The 20751-nt window shown below is 45.0% G+C and overlaps 1 protein-coding gene across 2 annotated transcripts in view; it reads left to right on the top strand.

Moving 5' to 3' along the window:
- Window positions 1-20751, top strand: part of MAPKBP1 (mitogen-activated protein kinase binding protein 1) — a 101668-nt gene that overhangs the window by 18342 nt on the left and 62575 nt on the right. For both annotated transcript variants that reach the window (XM_059819888.1, XM_059819887.1), the window contains exon 2: window positions 10570-10661. In XM_059819888.1, the coding sequence (XP_059675871.1) occupies window positions 10570-10661 (92 nt within the window). The remainder of the gene's footprint in view (window positions 1-10569; window positions 10662-20751) is intronic.

Raw genomic sequence — 20751 nt, 5'->3', positions numbered from 1 at the left:
CTGCCACAGTTTCCTTGGAGTGGATGCCCATCTCTGACATGAAGCTGTGGACTTTTAACCGTTGGCTCTTTGTATTTAGGAGCAGGCGCAGCTTGGGGCCAGGGCTGTGGGGAGGGACTTTGGCAGAGCTGCCTTGCCAGCCCGTGCCCGCATCCCTGTTTGGCTCTTTTCCTTGTTCTTCTCTCTTGCTCCTCGTGAGTGCTAAAGCCTGGGCGAAACAGAGGGAAAAGAGCCTTTCCTATCTGGGAAGTGATGATTAACAATGATAAACAGTGACCCTTACTCTGCGAGAACCGTTTGTTCCTGCTTGATTTCAAACCCTTATATGAGTAACTGAAACGCTGCCCAAGGGAGCTGTATTTACTTTTTTTTTACTACTTCTTCTCACTGAAGCACTTTCTTTGCCTATATTCAGGCCCTGTGCATGGATTTGAAGGAGACCAATGTATGACACTGCCAGAGAGTCAGAAGTTGCTTTCTGTGATGTCCACTGTTGGGACAGATTGATGGGGGAGCATTGCAAGTCCTTGCTTGTACCTATCCTCTTACAGATAGTTCTCCGCTCAGGGGAAGGTGAATTAGTTCCTCTTTCTACTACAAAGAAGGGATCGCTTGACAAATTGCCTATGTGGGAGGGCAAAAGCACCCCCTACGTAAGGTCTGGTATTTTGCCTGCTCTCTTTCCTTATGAAAAAGTAATGCACGTTTACAAATTGGAAAAAATCTGTTCCTTGTGAAGAAGTGATCGTGCACAATTCCAGGTCCCAAGAGCTCAAGGAATGGCTTCTTTGAAGCCTGCCCACACAGGATGCATCTCTCTGTTGTGTCCCACAGAGCTCGCCTGCCTATGGAGCTGGTCCGATTGACTCCATGTGCAGATTCTTAGTCTGGAATAAATCAGGATTTAGTCTTTATGTGCCAGCAAACCTGTAGCCTGTTTGATGTCACTTCTTCTTTTTTAAAGCATACATTCATCACACAATCTTCACAAACTTTGCTTACATCAACAAAAAGAATTCCCCACACCAAAGTCAAAATAGCATCATCACAACACTGACAAAAGCGGACAATTTACACATACTCCACCCCTTGTCCCTTCACCACATTTGTGTATCTGAAGCTGAGATATTCTGAAGGTTTTGTGACATCTCATGAAAATCTGAATTGGGGCCGCTTTTATGGTGAAAATGATGGCTGAATGAGAGAAGAAGGAGAAGTTGCTGCTTGCCATGTCTTTAGCCGGGGTTGATAAGGTTATATGTGCCTTTCTTCATCCCTGCAATATTTTAGAAGAAATTGGACCTTGGTGTGGGGGCAGGGAAGAGAAAGTTGGGGTATAAGGCTAGTGTTAAGTGAAAAAACAGAAGGTAATTATTTAGTGATGGCTAGGTCATGCTGCAGAAGCTGGTAGGAAATTAACCCTCTATGTATGCTCTTTTGCAGGCCACAGGGACACTTGCAGATGTGTGCTGCTGTCAGTTCTGAGTTCCCTCACTACGGTTCCTGGTAGAGGTGCTTTTAATAGCCTCCCACCCACTTCCCCTGGGCTATACAACAGTATTTATGGCCTCTCTGGGACTGCCTTACTCCAGGTGCATGGAGAAGGCGGCAGAGTGCAGATTCAGCACGTAGCCCCCGACAGCTGGGGCTGACAGGACAGGAATGCAGTCCTGACAGCTGGAATCGGACTGAAAGCAGACTGAAAGCATGGTGGAGAGGCCAGGAGGGGAAAGCACGCAAGAGGGGCTGTGTGGAGAGATGGACAAACGCATGCACGCTGTGTGCAGGCGCATGTGGAAAGACAGCCTGCTGGGACCCTGGGTTGCTCACATTCCCTTTCTTCCACCTCCATCCCCGTTTTGTTCCCTGTTCTCTCAACTGCCTGGATCATTTTTAATAAATGTGTGTGCTCACCCGTGCACAACCATTGTAGTGACACACCTGGCAGAGCCATTAGAGTTGGAGCTCAGCATTTACATTAGAACACCCCCCCTCCACTTTTATGCAGGTTTGTGAATGTAATGTGATGCTTCCCATAACTCAGTGATTCAAAACCTTTGGACCAGTCAGTTTCCACCCTTGCCACTCTTGTGCCAGGGTGCATCAGTAATAATTTGTGTTGTGGGAGATCATTCCCTGAATTTCTTAAAGTGGTTATCTTGAAATCCAGCTGCCTAGACTTGGCAATTGCTTGTTGCAGATGATGATGTCAGGTGTTTGGTTTTTTTTAATTGATTAAAATGTGAGGACCTGTTCAGTAGCCAGACATAGCTCTGAATCCTTTTTCCCCATGAATGCTGCTTCAAATTAAGCATTGGCTGGAAACACCTTGAAATGTTGCAACAAGTCTGTGTGGTGGATTGCATGAAACCAGTTTGATGGTCTTGGAGTAGTTCCTAGGGGGTGAGTTAGGCAATTGGTATGAGTCTGCAATGGTGGCAGCGAGCAAGGCTTGTGAAGCTTACTGCAAGAGCCATGGAGACTGCTCTGGCAAGGCAGAGGTATCCCGAATTGCTCGTGTGTTGGACTTCACCTTACTACTGTTGCTTTTGCAGGTGGAATATTTTCAGTCTCTAGGCTTGTCAAGATAGTACTCTTTGCTTGCACTGGATGCTGAGGGACAGAAGGCTCAGGCTGGAGAGGAGGGAGGGGATAGAACAGCCTCTTGAAAAGAGAAAAAATTATATAAAAAATATTTTTTTAGAAGTGCATATTCTATGTGCACATACAAAACATTAGGCATTAGGTAGGTGACGAACAGAAACCAACTGTGAAGCTGGGTGGTTTTGTTGTTTGTGTGCTCTTGTAAGTCAAACATGCCCTGCAGTTAATTCTGTCCACCCGTCTTCAGCCCTCCCACTGCCAGACCAACGCCAAAAACCCCAACTCCCAAAAAAACAAACAGGCAGAGGAACCTGGACCAAAGCCAGACCTTTGCATGTCAAGCTCAAGTGCAAAATGAATATTTCACAGCTGTGCTTTAAAGCCCTGAAATGAAGGCTTTGCAGTGGAAATGCTGACAGCCCCTTAAGTAGAATAGTATACTGTAATTAGTGTTCTGTGTTTAATGTGCCAGAAGGAGCGCAGCAGAGCTAAATGTAAAACTTCAAGCTTTTGTTTTTCTGCAAGAGTAACAGGAGATCAGACAGCGTGTTCAGACGATGGATTAGAGCCTACAACGTGCGCGCTGGTCTCTGGAGGTTAAACGTGCTTTTTTGCGGTGGGGCTCAGGGGCGGCAGGAGAGATGTACAAACAGGGCCAGCTGTGAGATTTGGCTCTCCATATCGAATTTCACTTATGTAAGAAATAGACAGCTATTTCTTAAATGCTGACGCTGACAATGTACAGCTACGATGCATTTTCACGTATTGGATGCCAGAGTGCATTGATATGTCTTTGCTGTGTTGCAGCACGGAAAACACATTGGAGTGCGTGCAGCGGTGCTGAAAACTCTGGGAGCAGAATATAGGGATACGAATGTGAAAAGCACAGTGCTGTTGTGAAACTTGGGCCTGATTTTGGAGCTCCCTGTGTCAGTGTATTGCCAGGACTCAAGAGTATTGGGGTCTCCAGTCGAGCCCTAAAAGCCTTTTTTTTTTTTTTTTTTTTTTTGTTAAGGCAAAAGAACAGATGATTATGTAGCCACTCCTCAGACAAGATGGTAACTGATTACTTGATGTGCTAGGGAAGGCTTTCCAAAGGAACCTTAATGGGTTATGTATCTCTGGGATTTCTGTGTCCATCACTTTCTCAGGAATGTGTGCTTTTGCACATACATTATTAATACGCTCGCATTCAGGCAGGAGAAGGATGAGGGCAGGCACATTGTGCAGTGGATGATAGATGAACTCTGATGGATGATGTCTTTTCATGCTGACTCGATGCCGCTAGTTAATTAAATGGAATCAAACGTTAACTGTGTTATACACAGGCCCATGGGAAGGCTTTTTAAAATAGAACTTGTCTGCATGTGGGCATTTATTGAAGTAGCCATTCTGGAGTGGAATGGAATAATTGAGCTGCAAGAACTCCCTCTGGGGATGCTCTTGTTCATGAATAAGTGCTCACAAAGGCATGGAGAGGAAGGGGGAAGTTGAAATCAAACTGTTGATTCAAGAATAGGATTTCCCTTTTCAGAGGGGAGCAGAGAGGAGAGAATGGGGGACGAGTTTTCAAGTGCAAAGCAGCAGGAGTTCTTATCCGTGACTTTGTTGAGCAGGGTGACCTCTTCGCTGCTGTTTGTAAATGATCTTAGATGTCAAAAAGGCAGATCAAGTGTAAAGTATTAATGGGAAAAAAGAATGGAGAGCAAAACAGAAGACTGTATTATTCTGCTCTGTAAACACTTGCTGTGACCACACTTTGAAAGCTGTACGTGGTCTTGGTGTTTCCTCTTTCATCTCAGGAAGGATATAGTGGACCTGGAAGGTGGTTCACAAAAGAGCGTCAGAACTGATCAAATATATGAAATGGCTTTCAGGAGAGCCATAAACTGAGTAAATGAAGACTCTTGTACTTGGAACACAGATGACTTTGGGGTGATAGCATAGCTCCTTACAAAATCATGAGCCATGTAAAGATGGTAGGTGGGGATTGACTGTTTACTCTCTTTTCCCGTACAGGAGCTAAGGCACATCAAATGAAACTAAGAGAAGTCAGGTTTAAAACAAGCAATGAAAGATGGTTCTTCTTGCAACATGTACCAGACTGGTGGAGTTTCTTGCTAAAAGATGGTGTGAATACCAAGCTTTTAAAGACATAGTGGATAAGTTCATGGTAGAAAACTCTACTGAAATAGGTTAAAAACTGAGAATATCTATTTTGAGACTGGGATATTGACAAGAGGTGAGGAAGAGTAAAATTTGCTTTCCCTGCTCTTAAACTTTATTTGTACATTTGTTTTTGATACTGTTCTTTCTGACTTTTCTCCTTCACTTATGGCTGCAAATGGAAACAGGAGCCAGGGCTAGATACTGTCTGATCCAAGATGGCCAATCTCATGAAGTCTGGAACAGACTCATCTGCTTGCTGGACGTGGTTTTCCCAGGCTGTAGCCTCCTGCCTGATGCCATAGGTACTGGGACATATGGGCAGCCCTATGCAGTAACACCAGTTTTCTGTCCTCGTTGGTCTTTTTGAGCACTGGAGAGTTGCATGTGTCCTCTCAAATGCTTTGCTTTATTCCCATGCTTAAACAAATTGCGTTTACAGAGGAAGATGAAGTTTTGGGCCCAGAAGAGAAAGTGGATAGTATTAGAAGGTGGGAGGTGAGGTGATTGAGTCAGAAAACTCTTTAATTTCTTGAGCATATGAGTATGAGGAAGAGGGACTGAAATACTACATAACTCCTGCTTAGTCTTTTGCTGGCCTTGGGAGGGTGATGGGGTGAGTAGCAGAATCATTCAGCCTACAGTTGAAACTCTTTGAGGGATGGCTGGTGTTAAAAATGTCTTTCCTTTGAAATTTTCTTTTCCTTTCTTTCTTTAAGGTGAAGCCAGACTGCAGAAGTCTGGTGGGCAAGCAGGCATAGACACAGGAGCTCCTGCCCAGCAGCAGTAGCTCAGTAGTAAAACAGCGCAGCTGGAGGGAGAGCGCCTGTGAGCTTGGGTCAGGCAGGACTGTCACTTGGACTAGGTTGTTCCCTTTGGCACCCATTTTGGTAGAAATTATTACTGCACTGGGTGTGTTTTACTATTGCTTTCTAACAGCGTGCTGCCTAGATGTGCAGGCCACAGTGTTTGCCTCCTGTACCTCCTGTGTGGCTTTGCAGTGTAGATGGTCCCAAAGGGATGCAAAGGATGGGAAGGAGAAGAGTGTTTGCAGGGGGCTGAAGTTGAGCTGACGCTTCAAGGATTTCTGTGTTGTCCTTTTAGCATGTGGAAACAATTGCTTGTGGTAACTTCCTCAAAACAACAGAAAGAGCTCGTGCAAGTGCAAAACTCGCTCGCTGAGAGCTGGGAGCAGCTGGTCATGCATCTTGTTTCCTGAAAAGACAAACAAGGCTGGCCAGGGCTGTTTAGACCAGGCTTTCTGAAAGGATTATCTGCACCTCGGTAGTAAGGCAGAGGTGGTGTAGCCTTGTCACCCAAGTGTGGGCTTTCCCCTCGTGCTGCGTGGGACTGTGCCCGAGGGAAGCAAGGGCTGCTCTCAGACGTGCCCTTTGACTTCCAGGTGGGATTGGGCTGCAGCAAGGCCCCTCTCCCTGGGAAGGCGTGGCTGCCATAAATACCTGTCGGTACCTCCAGTCTTGCAATTCGGGACTCTGCTGGTCTGGTCCTACCAGGTGTGGGAACTATCTGATGATCTTGGGATCTGACGTAGAAGGAACAGGGTAAGTGATCTGCTTAGGCACTAAAATTTCGTTACTCACTTGTGCAACTCTGAGCAGCCAAATGTAGATTTAAGCCCATAAAACGGGTGAATATCAGGTTTTGCAAGACAGGTGTTAGCTGCACAGCTGATTCTGTTTTTGGTGCCTAAGAGTGTGTATTGAGCCTCCAAATTTGAAAAGAAAAGTTGACCTTAAAGGGATGGAGATGGGGTGGTTACAGGTAGCTTAGTAGCAGTGCAAAGTGAGCTGCAGGAGCATGTTGTGTGTGGATCAATTCGTTAACGCTTGCAAATCACGTAGAAAACCTTGACTGAAACTGCCGAATACTATTAATAGAAGCCTCGAGGTGAAGTAACAAATGTGGATAGCCAGCCTCCTCTCTGCGCCTCTAATTTAGGCGCACAAAATGACAGGTTTAATCTTGCAGTTGTTTCCAGGCTTGGATGAGGGTGACGAGGTGGCCCATGGATTGCTTGTGAAGGCCTGAGCAAGCAGTAACATGTCTGACAACTGCGGGAAGCAAATTGGGCCAACATGGGAGCTATTGGTAAAGAACACGGTGTTTCAGATGGGCAGGGGGACTCCACAGGTCCTGTGGTTAGCTCAGGTCAGACTTGGAAAGGTGTGTCAGGGAATTTATTTCTGATTGGGATGTGCTGAAGTACCACCTGAGAGACTTGTATGAATGGCAGTGGTTATGGCTGTGTAGGACTGGGCGGCTGCGCTTGCCACGTGAGGAAGTGGGTTCCTACCTGGGTGTAAGTCATAACTTCAGAGGTGGGATAGTGGCAAACCTGTATTAGCAAATTTGCCCTTTGCTGACAAATCTTAATTCCAGATTAGGAGGTTAAAGTTGGTGTACTTCTGCCCACATTAACTATATTAATAATTTGTTTGTTTTAGCTGGCAAGTTGAGAGGAATCCAGTTTATTCTGTGTGGTTGCCTATTGTTTTTTTCTCTCTGAAATGTTTTTCATTCCTCTGTCAAGTTTTGTGACAAGTGACTGACTATCTCTTGCTCTTATGTCACCTAGTCTGGAGGTTGGTCATGGGGATAAAGCTGTGGTGTATTGTGGGCAGGGTGGTGGGAGTGGAGCTCACAAGTGTCATAAGACCAAATCTTAAATCTGTGTGTACTCCTTTTCGAAGCAAGTTGATTTTAATACTCAAGAATTATAATGTGGAGGTGTTGTAAGAGCATCCATTGGATAGGCTCATGGGGTTGCCTTTCAGATTCTTTATATTAGGAAGGTTTTAAAGCTAAGACTGGGAGCAAAAGGGGGGGAGTCCTTTTCAGAAAGTTCGTTATGAGTCTCTGGACACAGGTATCTGTTTCTGTGGCACTACATCTATCAATACCAGTGGTATGGCCTTGGTGGTTGTTGTCTTTTTCCAATGGAATGAGTGATCTGTTGGAGGCCAGAAGATAGAATAATTGGACCCGAAGACTGAGCTACTCCTTTTGTGTCAAGCTGTGTGCTGACCATAGGAGAAAGGTAGACTTTCCACCTCCTAGCATTGCCACAAATAGTCTCTTGGCAGAGCAGCGTGGGGCCTCCACAGACCCTAGGGTGAGAGAGGAAGCTGGGGCAAGTGGGACATTTTGCTGTTGGTGAGGTGAGAGTGCCAAGATGAATCAGTTAGTGCTCTTGTTCAGTTTCTCTCCCTCTTAAAGACTAGGAGGGGACAGATTTTTCCAGACCACCCAGTGCAGGGTGGGTTTTGGAGGTACAGCTGGATTGATGTAGTTGCTGGTGAAAGGGGACAGTTTTTCTTTTCCCTGGCTTTGAGCTCCCTGTGGCTTCCCCAGGCTGGCAAACAGAAAATAAAAACTACAACATGGTTTTCTGCTGGTTTGGCCTGCTGGGCAGGCAGTTGCCATGCCAGTGCTGGCACAAGGGAAACGGCATGGGGTGTCATTGGGATGAGTGGGATGAGGGAGGAAGGAACTGTGCCCTCCAGAGCAGGCAGCTGTAAGATCAGCTTAGCTGTGGTGTAAGACTGCACACTGAAAGGCTCGATATACATCCTCGCAGAGCAGAAATGTACCTGTTGGTGAAAGTAGGTTGCTGAATTGCTGCTGAATAGCTACATAGCCAAGGTCAAGTGGTGCCTTTTAGGATAGTTGCAATTACAGCCAGCCTGAGCTAAAGACTGTGCTGAGCAGCGTAAATACAGCATTGCTAAATTGATGTTTGCTAACAGCATCAAGTAATTGGTGCCTTATCTAGATTGGAGCACTTGAATGGCACATGTCTCTTCCACTTCCTCCTCCTCTGTCAAGAATGTGGTTTCTATAGGCATTTAAACCTCTTTTTTAGTTTGATGGGTTGGGAACTGCTGATGTGAGCTGGAATCTCAGCAGTAGAAGCATTGGGTTCTTATTTCTGTGCATTTCTGAGGTTGCTTTAAAAATAAATGAGTTTTGAAGTATTGTTAACAAGCCTGGAAGAGTAGATATCCTTGTAGCCCCCCTCACTCCTTTCCCTCCCACAGCATTTTTGTTACAACATTAAGCTGGAACAAAACTATTTCCTTTCTTTACTGGTGAATTTGTAAATGGATTTTTAATTGTATATTCTGTATACTAAACAAAAATCCAGTGGAGTTCTGTAAAAGCCATGTTTCTAGAGATACTCATTTTGCAAGGGAAGGGGACAATTTGGTGTTCTCTCATACTGTTTCAAAGTATCTGGGGTATATTATTAGTAAAAGGGGAAAAAAGACCAAGTTATTCCAGAGACTGGGATATGAAATCTTCAAACCAGTGACATGGAAAGTGGAAGGCAGGCCAAATTCGAACTAGCTAAAGCATGGACAGCTCACTTTAAGTGGTGGCACCTCAGCCCTGCTTTACCTGTTGAAGCAAGCTGGTTCTCTGGGGGGGGTTACTTCTGTCACCATCTCTAGTAACCTGGGCTATGAGCTCAGCGAGACCTCGCTTCTTCACCCTACAGCTGAACTCCTCAGGTCTGGTAAGCTGCGTGGCGAGGGTGGTGTGGGGAACCTGCCCTGCCCCTGCCTTTTGTGCACCATGTTGGCATAACTACAAGATGTTCGTCTTCAGGGCAGCTATTAAAGATAGTAGTAATTATTACAATAGTAACTTCTTATGCCGCGTCCATGCCCTTAAGGCCTTAACCAAATATAACTTAGATGATGATAATTAAAAACAGAAGACCGTGACCCAGTAAAATCCATGAGTTTGGCAGGGACAGCAATGCTAAGGAGGAATGTATGCATCAAATATATAATAAATAAAATCAAGCTGTGCAAATGTAAAGGAAAGAGAATAATTTTGTGTTGGTCAAAATAACCGCAGGGTTGAGAACTGGTTTGTGCTCAGCGGTTGAGTCCTTTCATGCTACAGACCAGATTTTGTGCAGTGTAATTCCACTGCAACCTTTTGCTTTGGGGTAATTGCTAAATTCTGATGCTTTCTCTGCCAGGGAGTGCTCCCCAAAATACTATGTTGTGTCCGTTTGTCCCTCTCCTTTCCCCTTTTGTTTTTGCTTTTCCCAGCTTCTTGCCACAGAGGCCTGGCTATGAATCTTTGTATCTTCCAAGTAGCTCTTCCCAGTTGCATTTCTTTTCTTTTCCTAAAAATAGTTGAGATCTTTGCTCAGAGGGGAAAGCAAGCATTTTGGATTACTGTCTCTTGCATGGGTCACTGGTATTTGGTCTTGTGAACCCAGTCATGTAAGCTGTTCCGTCTCTTGAGATTCCTGGGGAGGGATGCCCTGGTCCACTGGATGTGATTTCCAATTCAAGCACTGTGGGAAAAATTGACTATTCAATTCCTAGGAATATGGGGCTGGGACCAGGCTGAACCACCTACCACTGGATGGAGGAGAGAATGGGTCAACCTGGAAACAATTTTTGGGAAAGAGCTCTGGAGAAAGTGGTTTGCTGCTCTTTCTGAGAGGATGGGAATCAGTGGGCAGTGAATGTGCATCCCAGCTTCTCACCAGTACTATCTGCTGCTTGCAATCCTCTCTCTTTGCAATGCTTTGGCATAGACAAAGTAATCAGTGGATTGATAATGCCTTCTCTGTACCCCAGCAGTATTTTACTGTGCCTGTGTTGAAAACTGGGTAGGGTTGCTTATGTGAATTTTTAGGATCTGTGATTCTTCTCAGTGCCAGTGTGAACCAGACCATCAGCATCTGTGTATTGGTCCTTTTGAACTGCACTCATATTTCATAATACTTCTTGTTTTCTTTTCCATACTCACTAGGTGACTTTGGAGAAGGTGTTGGGGATAACTGTGTCGGGAGGCAGAGGATTAGCCTGCGACCCCAGAACTGGCCTCGTTGCTTATCCAGCAGGGTGAGTCACTAAGCGCATTCAAAGCTAAGGTAAACCAGGACTGATGTATCAACATAAAGATTTAGGTTGTTTCCACTATGGTCTTCTATAGGAAGGCTATTTACCATTCTTCAGTCTTTTAACATCGGAGCATGATGAGTCTCAGCACTGTTAGTGTAGTTGGCAAGGGAGAGGGATTGCATTTTACCTGTGAAGTTTTAACGGGATACCTTGTAATGGAACCCCTCTCACTCTACTTTCTCTAAGCAGGGTGTCAGATTGTGGGCTTTTTAACTATGCTTTGTGGTGTTGTGAACTTGCACATAACTCCATGCGATGCTCAAGCCAGCGAGTACCTAATGGAGCAGGTGATGCTTTCAATGAATTGACAAAAGCCTTCCAATTTCTGACTTACCGTGTTCCTCATCCAAACGCGGAGAAAGATTTCAAGCTGACAGCCCCTTGCATGTGGGTTCTCTGGAGTGCAACACATCTATCAACCACAGTCTAAGTCCAAACAGAAGTATCCAGAAGGAGATTTTGATGGACAGCGAAAGAGCTACCTAGAGTGAGATAGCTGAGGGCTGGAGAGGTGGCTTTGTGTATTTCACATTTAACAAAATCATAGACATCTGGGGCCAGATCCTGATCTTGATGAAGGTAGAGCTCGCCCAAAGGACACGTGTCCATGGAGGAGCAGCGCATGTCATTGTTGCTGATCTGTGGGATGGGACTTGTCTGAAAGAATGAAGCCCCTAAAAATTTTTAAAGGGACTGTGAAAGAGGCAGGTAGAGGTCTCATAATAGATGGCATTTTGAAAAGCCAGAGAGGAAAAACATTTTACCCTGCCAGTGGAAGCGTGGTTGTTGAGATGGGGTATATCTATGACTTAAATGAAAAGATAAGATCCTGTAGTGGGAATAGATGGGGAAGACAGAAGAGTGACTCTTCGGGAAAAGCCTTCACTACCTAATGTAGCACTATGCGGGGATACTCCAGCTGGCTGGGTTGCAGAAGTCCACATGAGCTTGGCTCTTCCTCCAAGCTAGTTTATTCTGCTGGTCAGCGAGCTAAAGGAGAAGCGGAAGGGCAGTATCTCCAAGTGACATTGCATAGGCATACTCTTAAGACATGAAAGCTGGAATTAGAAGAAAGGAACTTCCACAACAATTATAGATGACATTTTCACATGTACAAGAAACAGGCTAACAACACTTAAGGATTCTGTGTTTGTGGCCAAAATGAAAGATGGGGTCAGTAAAACTGGCTGGAAATTTTTGCCCATCCTGGTGATATCCTAGTTCACAGAATCACAGAATTGTTGTGGTTGGGAGGAACCTCTTGAGATCGTCTAGACCGACCCGCATGCTCAAGCAGGGTCACCTAGAGCGGGTTTCCCAGGACCATGGTGAGGCAGCTTTTGAGTATCTCCAAAGATGGAGACTCCATAGCCTCTCTGGGCAGCATTTTGCAGTGCTTGACTACTCTCACAGTAACAAAACAAAAAAAAAAAAAAGGAAGAAAAAAAAAGGAAAAAAAATACTGTCTTTTTTTAAAATTTTCTTTTTCCTTTGTGTTCAAATGGAATTTCATGTGTTTTAATTTCTGCCCATTCCCTCTTTTTCGATCACTGGGCAGTCTGTTAAACTGCAGACAATTTGAGATCCACATTTGTGTTTGACAGCATCCTTTATGCTTGAACTCTTTGGAGCCAGGCAAATATATTCCAGTGCATGTTGCCTCTTCCTCTGCATCTTTTCTGACACTGAATATGTTCACGCTTGAAGAGGGCAAGGAGAGAGAGAAGAAAACAAGTGCAGTAAACAGATGTTTTGGGCTCTTGCATAGCTAAAGATAGATTAGTTTTGTTAATAGCGATGTCCTCTGATGAGCTTGTGCTTGCCTAACGTTGATTTAATCAAGCATGAGGACACCTGGGGATTCTTTTGGGTAATTAAAAGGTTATGTGGTTCCTTAGGGCTTTACAGGGGATTTCCTGTTCTTACTTGTTGGTGGTAGCATCTCATGGCCTGGGCAGGAAACTTATGGAATATACCAGATGTGTGTTGTGACAGTTTAATGGCATATATGACTTGGGGCTTGTGTGCCACAGCTGGCCTGTTTTGTGATGCTGTTGTGATTTGCTGCAGTCAACACAATCTCTAGCAAAACTAGGATTAGTTAAGGAGTCAAAACATGAGAGGGGTACTGGTGCCGACCTTACTAAGTTGATGCAAGTTCACTTTGTTGTTGTTGGGTTTTGTTAGTTTTTTTTTTTCCCCATTCTCATTTCCAGTGAATTTCTCTTGATTTGCAAGAATCCTGGCATTTCTGGTACACTGGCTTTATTTTGTTTATGTTTGTTTCTATTTGTTTGAATTTACCGGACATGGAAACTTCTTACATGAGGCTGATGTAGCAGACTGGGTATGGCTCATGCACAGTTGGTTCATGACCTGTCCACGCAACTTGGTCATCTTCAGCTGTGCTCCAGGTACTCCAGTGATTTCCTCAGCCCTCTGCTCATCCAGTGAGGTTTTGCAATCCTGACATGCAGATGCTTTGCTCCTCCAGTCAGTCCTACCCCTGAAAGCTGAATTTATGTAACAACTCTGTACTTTCCTAAGAACACTTTCCACATACCTAGATTCATTTGGTTGAGATCAAAACAGTTGCCCCAGGCATCCTGACTTCATCCACACCAGGCATATGAATGCATATGTGAATGAGGACTTGTGTATTAGAAGCTGCGGTGTTCTTTGAGCAGAATCTTAACTCTGGTCTCTGGTTTGCCTAAAGTAATTTTTTTAAAAAATACGATTTGCTTTTCTGGATTTTTCTCTTCCCTGGAGTTTCTGAATCTCCTGAAAGAAGCAGTTCCCAACGCAATCCAAGCTCGTTCCAAGTCCACAGTGGTGCCAAAGGGCTGAGTGTTACATTATTACTTCCTTTCCTTCTCACTGGCTTTTGAACCTTTTATCCTTTCCCTTCTTTGACCCTAATGAGGCTTTTGCTCCAACCCTGGTATTGTTTTGGTGGGATGCTTGTGTTATAGGAGACTTTTTCTTCATGTCTGCCATAAAGGCTACAGGCACCGAGTGCTGCAGATATTCCAGGCCACACTTTCATATAAGGCTGTTGTCTTGGGAGATGAGACAACATAGGAGAGAAAATTACATCCTTTGTGAAGGTCTTACAACTGCTGCCTCTGCTCGCCTGTTCTTATGCTGGCAAATGAAATAAACCCAAAGTTGCTTAATTTGATCTTTGTTAGGGTTATGCAGTGAATAACAAAGTCAGTCTTGTGGGAGGAGTGAGGGGGACAGAAATGTGAATTTTTTCCTTCTTGTGGCAGGACTGATGCTCTGTCCTCCCTTCCTTTCAGGTTTTTTTTTTTCCCCTTTGCTTTTTCCCTGCCCTTCTCACATTTTTGGTTTATTCTGGTTTTTTTTCAGTAGCTAGTTGAGGTTCTGTTTCCTAGAAACAAGAAGGGAAACAAAGCTAAGAAAATCCTCTGAGGATGACTAGCATTAAAAAAGGGGGGGGAAAAAAAAAGCAGGGGGGGTGAAATGTCTATGCATTTAAATTCTAGACCAGCCGCTCAGATAGCTTGAGTCAGCTTATCTGTTTTGGGGTTGTGTTTGCTGTTGTTTTTTAAGCCTTGTAGGTTGGTGTGACTGATTTATTTTGCTTCTCTATTCTTCTTTCCTTGGCTCTCAGTTGGTCATGATAGCTGGTTGGGAACTGTGTCTTCATATGAGGCACTTGCCTGCTTGAGGGAGCAGCCTGTGCTTTTTCTTCCGTAGGAACAGGAAAGTAGCACTTCGTGCTGTTCAGTGTGCAATGTCTTTTAAACACTATTCTGTTATGTTCTGGCAAGCTTAAACCTCTCTCTAGCTCTGCTTGTCAATTCCCAACCACTCTGACAGAAGTCAGGGATTTTTCACATTAGTGTTCCTTGCTGGGAAAATTGGTATTGATACATAGCACATGTAATGAGCTGATCAGTCTCAGCTTGCATATTCTTCCCTCCCCTTCAGCTCTCTAGCATAGCTCTTTACATACAGCAACTCCTGCTAAAGGCAGACACGGGCTTAATATAGCGAATCCTCTCTGAGATATAGTGAAATGAGTTTCTTTGGGTTTCTCTCAGAAATCACTGTAGCCAGTACAGACACAGCCCCCTGGCTAGCTCTGTGTGTGCACAGTACATTTGATGAACAAATGATTTGGATGCCCCCATATTCTGTACCATTTCAGAATGAATCACCCTTGTTTGTACTTAGGAAAGGAGGGACAATAAAAGAAGGAGCTATATGATCAAAGTTAGGATGAAGGTATTAAGTCTCTTCTCCTGCTGCTTTTTGCCACAAGATCTTGTGGAAGAGCTAGACTTGTTCTTGCTTCAGCTTTATCACCTTGAGGGTTTTCTGAGATAGGACAACTAATATTCAGAAGTGAATAGTGGTATGATATGTTCAAAATCAGAAAACTGCACAGCTGTCTGGGTCAAATTTTATTTTACTGCTCCTGGGCCATGCATGTTGGATGGCAGTGCAGCAGCCTCTCGTGTGCCAACCTGCGCTGCAGCAGAATTGAGCAACAGTCTCCTCTTCTTTCACTGTGTCTCCCCCTGTTCCACCCCTTGTCCTTGGCTGGTTTGCAGTACTGAGTGGAAGCCTCTTAAGTCTGTCAGCCCTTCTGAGTCATACCCCTCCTGGCTCCCTGTCCATGGATTCAGGGAGGTAAGTGTCAGGTCCTGCACAGGCAGGGCAGTGACCATGGTCTGTGTCACAGTGAAGGGAGGAAGGGGAGGAGCACAGTGGGAAATGAGTGAATTTGGTTTTAATCCAGCCAGGAGTCTGCTCAGCATGTGTGGAGCTGAAGGAGTGAGGATTTTTCTTTTCCGGAAGTGGTTGTTGGTTTGCTCCCAAATACCTCTTTCCAGTTCCAGTAGATAGGCTGTAAGGCTAAGTGGTTTCCAGCCCATCCACTTGTGAAGTCTCTTGGAAAGTTTTAATCATCATTTTCCATCATTATATGGATAGATTACTGCACAACATAATAACTTATCAGCTTAGAACAATTTCCCTTTACCTTAAGCTGCATATAACCCACAGTAGAAGAATAACATTTAGGGTAAATGTTGTGTAACTTTACCAGGAATGATGTTGCCTTGCTCTTTCTTTCCTCTTTAAAGTGGAAGCTTTTTGGTCAGTGGGGTACAGGAATGAATTGTGAGAGGCAGATCTAGTAGATGACTGCTGGTGAATGAGACAAAATGCTGTTCTGAACTGGGATCTTTTCAAGGCTTATGACCATTGTGGTCAGATTAGAATTGGTGGCTACATGGACAATGAAATCCTAATTTGTAAGATGACAAGTATTCCTGCCTTATTTCAGAGCATATTTTTCTTAACTAATTGATTACTTTGCTTGGACGCCACAATGGTAGTTGCCTTTAGAAAGTTGTAGGTACACAGGAGAAATCCACTTCTTTATAGATCCAGTGTACCTTTTGGTACACATGCAGTTTGTGCAAAGCTCTACTGCTCTGTGCAGGTACAGTTCTTCACTAATTTTTCCCTAGTATAAATGCTAATGCTGTTGGGCTGTATCGCAAATGCAGCTTGAATGGGTACAGGGACATCGACATACTCAAACTGCTGGGCTCCCAGTAGATAAATCCAGTTCTGCTGGTGCTGGCTCCTTCAATTTTACTTTACCCAAACCTCTGAAGGAGAATTTCAGGGCCTTCTTTGTACGTACTTTTCTAAAGGAGAATCCTGCGGTGTTGTAAAGACTGTAGAAACCTACCCTAAAATGAAGAGAAGTTCTCATCTATGGTTCAAAGCAAATTTCAGCATCTTTACCCACACCAGAGGCAGCTTGCTTTGTCCTCTTTAAAATGGGAGAGTTGCATTTCAAGGGTTAGACCTCTTTCCCCTCCCCATCTCCCAGGAATCTGGACTGTTGTTAATGCATTTCTTCTGTGAGGCTACTGTGCTTGTACATGCCATCTGAGGAGGTTTTCCAGCTGGCACAATTGTGGTGGTGGACCCGGAGAGGAAGATAAGAAAATCCCCTTCATTGAGATTGTTAAACACGATTTGAATTGAAGAGCTGTGACTGCAGCTGGGTTTGAGTTGGGCCATTGCCAGCAAACCAAACAAATTTTTCTGCGCCAAGAGGGAACACCACCAGGTTTCAGTGTCCTGAAAGTGTCCAAAAAGATGATGAAAAGTAGCCAAACCCTTCCCTCCCTTTCCTTCCCCAGCAGTAGCAGATCTCTCAGAAAGAAGCAGGGATACTTTAACTCTTAAATCTCCCTGTCTTAAATACCCACTGGAAGGAAAGGAGCATATCTGCACTGAGGCATGAAGACCTGAAGTATAAAATACTTCCTTTCACTCCTTGCTTTTATTAATGTAGATTAGACAGAGAGGGTGGGCTGAGGAAGGCTAATGCAGTCTTAGTTTCTGGCAAGTGAGCAAACTCTTTGCACTTGGGACAAGAGAATGGAGATCCCCTTTGCAACAGTGCTTTATTCTCAAGCCAAAGAATCATAACTTTGATATTTTAATTTGCAGAGGTGGATTTAAGGAGGCTATGGTGTCTCCCAAGCTCTCTTGCTGTTGGCCTGTGAGATTCCCAGGTAACAATCATGCAGTTCTGGAGCAATTGCCCTTTTCCCATCTAGGTAGCAGCTGGGTCCAGTCCTGAATCCCCATCATCGCACTTCAAACAGAAAAGACCTTGCCTAATGGAGTAGGTGCAGTCTTACTCGTCTGAGCTGTTTCCAGATGCCTGTACAGTTAGGCAAGAATTTCTACATTGGTTTTTGCTTGGTTTCCCTTTTTGTGAGTGTTGGAGACTTTTTCACATTTAATCCATGTCTCTGTAATAAAACTGCAGCTAAAAAGTAGAGTTGTTTGCTGAATGGTTGTGTATTGATCCAGTTCAGCAGTAATCTCACTTGGTTTGGCAGAAGAGGAGATGAAGAAGCAAACAAAGCAGTACTAGCGATCACCTAGAGCTGGGGGCAAACTCCTTCTTAGCAGAATGGAGTCAAGCCTGTCAAATCAACTTCAGGCAGTTTCCACCAGCCAGCCCCGAGGGGGGTGTGTGGGTGTGTGTGTGAGGCTTTTTATGTCCTGTCTAATTAATTTAAAATCTTTACCTGCGACGAACAACTGAGAACATAACATTTGGTAGAATCTTAAACAATGAGATAGCCGCGAAGCTTCAGACCCGCAGCAAACCTGCTGCCCAGCAGAAAAGGGAGAAAAATAGGACAAAAGCTCAAAATAGTTGGGCAGAAAAGCTTCTTACTAAACCAGAGGGAGACTGTGTCAAGTTTCTGCCAACAGTGCTGCAATCTGTGCTGCATGCACTGAAGACTGCAGCACCAGGGTGCTGTCAGACTGCTGGAGGGAAGGTGTTGGGAGCATGAGCCCTTAACTCTGAAAGCTCAGCCGCTGGCTGGGGAGGTGGTTAATGCCATCTTTGTCAGGAGTGGAGTAAGTTGAAGCTGTTGTGGTGGACAGTGGGAATCTTGTGGGACGCTTGGCTTCGGACCCTGTGTGACGTTGTACCTTGTGTCGCGCTTGGTATTGAAAAACTAGTCAGGGCAGTGCTGGTGTTTGGTGTTGCCAGCTCCCTTTGAGACAAGCTGCTGTCTTGTTGTATGTAGAGCTGCTGTTCTGATGTACACAGAGCTTCTGGTTACTTCTCCAGAGTGCCATACGCTAATCTAGCCTTCAAGTTACAAGGGGGTGAGTCGCTGTTCTGTAGCCAGCTGCTACAGCCTTGGGAGAAATAGAGATAAAATGTGATGCTTTGTCCCACAGTTACTATTTGAGTATCTGGCAGCAGCAGTAGGTCTGATATGGCATCCTCCCTCAAGCTGCCGGGTACCAACGTGCCCGTTTATCCCCTGTCTTTCCACAGAAGCCGCGTGATATGGGCCCTTTCTCCCAAAGCACTTCCTTTGTACACCCCATCCTATCTGCGGTGAGCCTGTTTCATGCGTTTGTGCTTCCTCCTTTCTGTCAGGCAGCAGGAAAGGGCTGGAGTCTGCAGCTGTACTCAGCGTAGGAGAGTGCTGCTACATCCTGGTGTCGCTCTAGAACCCCCCCAGGTGAGGAGCGGCAGTCTGTGCTTCCTCTTGCAGCCCTTCCAGTGGGAGGACCCACCCTGTTGACAGGCAGTACCTGCTTTCTAGGCTCAGGGGTGAATCGAAGCTGAAGCCTGGTGACCCTTGGTAGCAGAGTTTGCTGCTCTTTTTAAAAAAAAAAAGCACAACCCCCCCCCCCCCCCCCAAACCACCCAACACCCCAAACCAAACAAACCCCTAAAACCCAGAACAGGAAGCCTTGATCTGTTTAGATTGCCAGATGGTTTTTGGCATTAAATTGAGAATTTTTCAAGGGAATGGTCCAGTTACAATGAAACATTTTGGGAAACGTTTCACAAATTTCACCAGGAATTCTGTGGAGAGAGGGAGTGCATGAGCAGGAGCAGGTGCCTTTTCCCAGAACAAATTGCCTGAGAACATCTCCTTGGGATGTGGGCAGCCCTGCTTTGAGTTGAGCAGAAAACTGGGTTCACTTCAGAGATGAGCTGGTAACTCTATTCCTCCTTCCCTCCCCACCTTCAAAATTACAGGGTTGAGGGCAGGAAAATCATAGAACCGTTTGGGTTGGAAGGGACCTTTAAAGGTCATCTAGTTCAACCCCTGCCTGCAATGAGCAGGGGCACCTTCAACTAGATCAGATTGCTCAGAGCCCCGTCCAACCTGACCTTGAGTGTTTCCAGGGATGGGGCATCTAGCACGTCTCCGGGGCAACTTGTTCCAGTGTTTCACCACCCTCGTTGTAAAAAGTTTCTTCCTTATATCTAGTCTAAATCTACCTCTTCTAGTTTAAAACCATTACGCCTTGCCCGACTGCAACCAGTCCTACTAAAAAGTTTGTTCCCATCTTTCTTATAAACCCCCTTTAAGTATTAAAAGGCCACAATAAGGTCTCCCCGGAGCCTTCTCTTATCCAGGCTGAACAAGCCCAACTCTCTCAGCCTGTCCTCGTAGGAGAGGTGTTCCATCCCTCTGATCATTTTTGTGCCTCCTCTGGAGCCACTCCAACAGATCCATGTCTTTCCTGTGCTGAGGACTGCAGAGCTGGATGTGGTACTCCAGGTGGGGTCTCACCAGAAGTATGTTGTTCTGTATTTGGGATGATAGTGAGAGTTTGTCTGAAGGACAGGAAGACTTTTCTGAAAAAAGCCAGCAATGGGGAAGAGGCAATGTATTGTAGGGCATGGAGAACTTAGACTTTTTTTCCCTCTATTTTTGGTCTGCCATGGGACTGGATGGTAGAGAAAATCACTTTGCTTCTCCTGGCTTGCACCTTTTTCTAAAAATAACAGTAACGGTTTCTGTTTTCTCCTTTATAAAGCTGCAGATAATAGGAGCTGGGTATTAAACAGTTGACTTTAAAAAAAAAAAAAAAAGGAGACTTAAAGTGCTGTCTTGTACAGCAATCCTTACCCTTGCTAGTTTGGACGCTCTTCTCCCAACATCACACACTAGCTAGCCCTCAGGGCAGTAGGGTCCTCAAAGACATGTTCTGCTGCTTCTTGAGAGCCTCTGCAGTGTGCTGCTGAATGTTCCACAGCTGGTTCCACACGTGGGACATGAGCTCAGGTGATGTTGTGGGAGGTATATGCATAGAAAGTTAAGGACGTCATTAAGGCAAAGACCACCAGATGCTGCCGACTCCACTGCCTCTGTGTCCTCCTTTGTACCTGTTCCCAGCGCCGAGCAAGCCCGGTGCTTGAAAGAGAGAGGAGAGCAAATTGAGGTGGTGATGGAAAGAAATGTTCTCAGAATGGTTTTGTAGAAGGAAATTGGATGGTGGTTGCATAGGCATCGCTTCAGTGCTACATTTTGCATTTTTTTTTTAACATCAGAGTGTTTTTACATGCAATTTCTTTGATTATTTCAAAGAAATAAGTAAAAGCTTTTCTTGTTCCACCCCTCTCCTCTTCCATACTATGTACCTTTGAACTCTGACCCTTCAGTACCACAGCGTGGCACACAATTGTGTTAAC

This window comes from Gavia stellata, chromosome 7 (genome assembly GCF_030936135.1).
Source record: "Gavia stellata isolate bGavSte3 chromosome 7, bGavSte3.hap2, whole genome shotgun sequence".
In the NCBI taxonomy this organism is placed as follows: domain Eukaryota; kingdom Metazoa; phylum Chordata; class Aves; order Gaviiformes; family Gaviidae; genus Gavia; species Gavia stellata.
Note: the sequence above shows the minus strand (reverse complement) of the source record. Positions and strands in the feature narration are given on the sequence as shown.